Source organism: Euleptes europaea, chromosome 6, assembly GCF_029931775.1.
Source record: "Euleptes europaea isolate rEulEur1 chromosome 6, rEulEur1.hap1, whole genome shotgun sequence".
NCBI classification, from domain to species: domain Eukaryota; kingdom Metazoa; phylum Chordata; class Lepidosauria; order Squamata; family Sphaerodactylidae; genus Euleptes; species Euleptes europaea.
This window is the reverse complement of record NC_079317.1, coordinates 100,757,538-100,762,553: the sequence shown is the minus strand read 5'-3', so window position 1 is coordinate 100,762,553 and position 5,016 is coordinate 100,757,538. Positions and strand designations below refer to the sequence as shown.

Here is a 5,016-nt window from a genome sequence, read left to right as displayed (position 1 = left end):
GTTGGATGTCATTGCAGGCAGTGGGTTCAACCCCATAAGCAGTTGTCAGAATGGCCCTCATTTCCCCTGGTGCAAAACAGAGAATGATCCCTATTTAGTGTTGCTGCAAGGGTTCAGCGTTCAAAGAAAACCACTCGGGTCTGGAAGAGCAATCCTCTCCAGGCTTCTTGCTATTTTCTTTCTGCTAACAATACGGGGTATTTGGTATTCTCATAAGTAGCTTATGAATGCTTCAAGATGGGAACCTTACAGCTCAACCCTTTGTGTTTATTTAGAGGTAATGCCCACTAATATGGATTACTCTCACGTAACTGGGTATAGAATTGGGTGTCTTGGGAATAAGGGCCGCTCTGTTGCCTACAGACCCTGCAGCACAGTTGGGACCACAGAATAGATTGCTCTTATCCTGCCCCAAAGGGAATGATGCAATTTTCATTGCATCTGCAGACCCTCCATCTGCTCCAGCGTTGAGGCTCAAAAGTACAAGCACCAGTAGTGGCAGAATCAAAGTAAAGCTAGTCCTGGACTGTATACAAGCTGCAGATGAGGAAATTCGGTGACTGAATGCTTCCCCCACAACAGTGCAACTCCCTGCTCACACAGAACTAGCATTTGTGAGGTTTTCTGCCCAACCATACTTTGACATGCTGTTTTTCTAGGTGCATGGAGTCTGCCTGTGTCTCCGCTAGGAGCATGCAGGATATCGTGCTCCTCTCTGCCTCTTTCTTGCTCCTACTACAGCCGTCTTCCATCCCTTGCCACTTACTACCTTCTGAACTATAACTCAGGCAATCCCCCCCTTTTTGTGGCTGTTTCTCCATGCTAGGCGTTAAACTGCACCTGTTGAAGTGCTTCCTGTTAACACAGCTGTTAAAGGCACAGGAACCTTGGGAAGAGGCTGTGGCTCAGTGGTAGAGCATCTGCTTGGCCTGCCGAAGATCCCAGGTTCAATCCCCGGCATCTCCAGTTAAAAGGGACTTGTCCCCTGTGCAAGCCTGACCCATGGGGTGACGTCACATCCCGACATTTACTAGGCAGACTTTGTTTACGGGGTGGTTTGCCAGTGCCTTCCCCAGTCATCTTCCCTTTACCCCCAGCAAGCTGGGTCCTCATTTGACCGACCTCGGAAGGATGGAAGGCTGAGTCAACCTTGAGCCGGCTACCTGAAACCCACTTCCGTCGGGATCGAACTCAGGTCGTGAGCAGAGCTTGGACTGCAGTACTGCAGCTTACCCCTCTGCGCCACGGGGCTCTTCATCACCTAGGCAAGCAGGTGATGTGAAAGACCCCTTTCTGAGACCCCGGAGAGCTGCTGCCAGTCCGAGTAGACAATACTGACTTTGATGGTCCAAGTGTCTGAGTCAGTATAAGGCAGCTTCATGCGTTCAATAAATGTTTTTTTTTTTTTTGGTGGTGGTGGTGGGGGAGGTAGTTTGGAATTTCCTGCATGGGGCAGGGGGTTGGACTAGATGACCCTGGGGGGGTCCCTTCCCATTCTATGAACCACGTGTACGATTCGAAGCGGCCGCTCTGCCTTTTGCACGGATAGAAGGAGCCCCACGTTAAGCTTACAGCTTTGATAAATCAGAATGATAATGAAAAATTTTGGGGGGAATGGGAGGCTTGGAGAATGTACTGTGAAAATTATTTTTTAACGGGACCATTTAAAGGATACTCATTGATCTAATCCCTTATTCATACTTTGTATTAATTTTTATATTAGGTATTGATTTAATAATGTTGGATACGACAAGAACAGGTTAATTAAAATAATATTGGGGTTCGTTCCGTTAGCAAAAGATTATACAATTTAATTTCTGATGGAAGAGGGAGAGGAGGAAGTCATTTGATTTTTAAACTAGAAATACTATTTGTTTTTCTTTTTATTATTATTATATTGTTTTTGTTGATCTATCAAATGAAGAAAAATAAAAAATATATATTAAAAAAAGAAGAAGTGAGCGAGACGGCCTAGGACTGCAGCCTCGACAACCCGGCAGCCCCTTTACCTTGGGAACGCCCGGCCGCGTGGGCTCTGAGGCGGGGGGCGGGGCCAGAACTCGTGGGCGTGGCCAAGGGGGCAGCAGGCGGCCGCCTGCTGCCCCCTTGGCCACGCCCACATGTTCTGGCCCCGCCCCCGCCTGCTGCCCCCTTGGCCACGCCCACAAGTTCTGACCCGCCTCCTCCTCAGAGCAGGCGGCCGCCTGCTGCCCCCTTGGCCACGCCCACATGTTCTGGCCCCGCCCCGCCTGCTGCCCCCTTGGCCACGCCCACAGGTTCCGCCCCCGAACAGGCGGCCGCCTGCTGCCTCCTTGGCCACGCCCACATGTTCTGGCCCCGCCCCCGAGCAGGCGGTCGCCTGCTGCCCCTTGGCCACGCCCACAAGTTCTGGCCCCGCCCCCGAGCAGGCGGCCGCCTGCTGCCCCCTTGGCCACGCCCACAAGTTCTGCCCCCGCCCCCCGCCTGAGAGCAGGCGGCCGCCTGCTGCCCCTTGGCCACGCCCACAAGTTCTGGCCCCGCCCCCCGCCTCAGAGCCCACGCGGCCGGGCGTTCTCAAGGCAAGAAGGTTGTCGAGGCTCCAGCCCTGGGCCGGGCTCCTCCCACCCGCTCCGGGCTCCTCCTATCCGCTCCGCTCTCGTGCGGGTGGGCGTGTCCTGGGCGGCGGCGGGAGGGGGGGGCGCGAGCCGCCCGCGTGGGGAGAGGGAGAAGCCGGGCAGGAGGGGCGCGCGGCCCCGCCCCGCCCCAAACCCGTCCGGCTCTGCCATAGGCGGCCCGTCCCGCGTGGGGGGTCGCCATGGAAACGGGTCGCTAGGCGCCGGGTGCGTGAGCGCGCGCGCGCGCGTGTGTGTGGGAGCCCCGCGCGGAGCTGCTCGCCGCAGCCCTGCCAGCCAGCCAGCCAGCCAGCCAGCCAGCGCGCCGGGGCCACCGGAGGCGGGTCCCTGCCGGCAGCAGGTGGGTGGGAGCAGAGGGGCCCGCCCGGGGGTCCCCCCTGCTGCCCAGGCGCTCCCTGCCACCGGGGGCCAAGGAGCCCCGCCCCCGCCCGTCAAGCACGAGGTCCCCCCCTGGGCGAGGACCCCAGCCAGGGGGGCTGCTGGAGGCCGGGAGGGGAGGCCCCAGCCCTGGCAGGGGGGGTCCCAGCCCCGGTTGGCCGGTGTGGTGGGCAGGGGCCTGGGTGGCGGGGGCCATGTCTCGTGGGAGCCCGCCTGGCAGCGGAGGCGCTGGCCTGGGTCCTGCCCCCCGCCTCCCTGGGCCATGAGGATGGGCAGCGGCGGGTCGTCGGGGGGCCGGGAGGAGCGGCTGCCCTCCGCCTGCGAGGAGCAGCTGAGCGGCGGGGACCAGATGCTGGAGCTGACGGGGCGCCACTTCAGGCGCCTGCCCGGCCCGGTGTGCGCCCTCAGCGGCCTCCAGAAGCTCTACATCAGCGGCACGGGCATCAAGGAGCTGCCTGAGGAGATCGAGGGGCTGCAGGAGCTGCGCATCCTGGCCCTGGACTTCAACAAGCTGGAGGAGGTGCCCGAGGCCCTGTGCCGCCTGCCCCACCTCACCCGCCTCTACCTGGGCAGCAACCGCCTCTTCGGCCTCCCGGCAGAGTTCGCCCAGCTCCAGACGCTCCGCTGCTTGTGGATCGAGAGCAACTACCTGTACCACTTCCCCCGGGCCCTGCTCCAGATGCCTTGGCTGCAGTCCCTGCAGATGGGGGACAACCGGCTCAAAACGCTGCCCGGCGGCCTGCCGCGCATGAGGGGGCTGCGGGGTCTCTGGCTCTACGGGAACCGCTTTGAAGAATTCCCCAAGCCTTTGCTTCGCATGACCCAACTGCACATCCTTGACCTCGACCGCAACAAGCTTACTGAGTTCCCAGACCTGACCCACCTGCGGACGCTTCGAGTCTTCTCCTACGACCACAACCCAGTGGAAGCGCCGCCCAGCGTGGCCGACACGGTCATGGTGGTGGGGGAAGGGGCCCAGGAATTTCTGGAGGCGAGGGAGGAACGTCTCCAGAAACTTCGGGAGCAGGAAGAGGAAGAGCAGGAGGAGAACGAGTCTGAAACTCTGCAGGCCAATATGAAAAACGACTCTTCTGTGTTGGATGACGGTGAGGGCAGCTACTCTGCCCTGGAATGCTCTCCAGAAGAGACATGACATGGATATGATAACGATAATATGGTTGCTGCTCAAAATATTGGGAGGCGTTGGTTGGCTGATGAATCTGCTTCTGCCCCACAGGCAGTTGGGAGCTAGGCATGTACTGTCATTGGTCTAAGGAACCGTAGGCAACTGTCCACCATGGCGGTTACCAACCTTTTGTAAAGGACACAGGACTCATCAGAAGGTTTGCTGTCTTTTTTTCTGGAACTGTGGGCAGTCCCAGCAAACAGGATTGCTATATATCAGTAAAAACCATGGGTAATCTTTTATGTTTTGCACGCCTTCTACCTAATCCCAGGGGATGGGGGTGGGGTGGGATAAATTGTTCTCATAACAAATAATTCCATTGTGCCCACACACTGAAATGATTGTCCTTTGTCCCAAACTCAAGGCATGGATAATGGTTGCATCATGGTGAAAGCCGAGTATCAGATAGACCTTAATCTGATGCGGTGGTAGTCTGGTACCTGTGGGTGATCTCCATCCTGGTTGTCTGGCATGCTACAGTCAGACTCAAGAACAAGACAGGATAAAGCCATCTTGTTTATTTATTTTCTCCCTTGAACTCTGAGCGGTGTGAATGTAAAGCCTTTTTATTTTTTTTTAAATCCCAGGAATTTTTATCCTACCACTGGAATTAGATGTGGAGAGAAGCCTCTCCTGGGCTGTTCCCTCCAGCTGTCAGGCTTGAAAAGACGCTCCTGTGGAACCCTTGTTTGTGTAGATCTATCCGTCCTGGAAAGAGCTTTGCCTCCGCTCTTTGTATGGTGGGAAAGAAGCTTTGTGCATTACCCTGCGGCTTTCCTGGACTTTCTATTCCCTTAAAAGGACACAGAAGCAAAAGCTGGTATGACCTGGGCCACTGCA

At 57.1% G+C, this 5,016-nt stretch overlaps 1 protein-coding gene across 1 annotated transcript; it reads left to right on the top strand.

The window, feature by feature from the left end:
• The first annotated feature begins 3,252 nt into the window (after window positions 1-3,252).
• On the top strand, window positions 3,253-4,149 carry LRRC10B (leucine rich repeat containing 10B). The gene has a single exon (XM_056851187.1). The coding sequence runs from the start codon at window positions 3,253-3,255 to the stop codon at window positions 4,141-4,143; it is 891 nt and encodes a 296-aa protein (XP_056707165.1). The 3' UTR covers window positions 4,144-4,149.
• The last annotated feature ends 867 nt before the right edge of the window (window positions 4,150-5,016 follow it).

Coding starts and splice junctions, on each gene's coding strand:
- LRRC10B (XM_056851187.1), top strand. CDS start 3,253: ATGAGGATGGGCAGCGGCGGGTCGTCGGGGGGCCGGGAGGAGCGGCTG.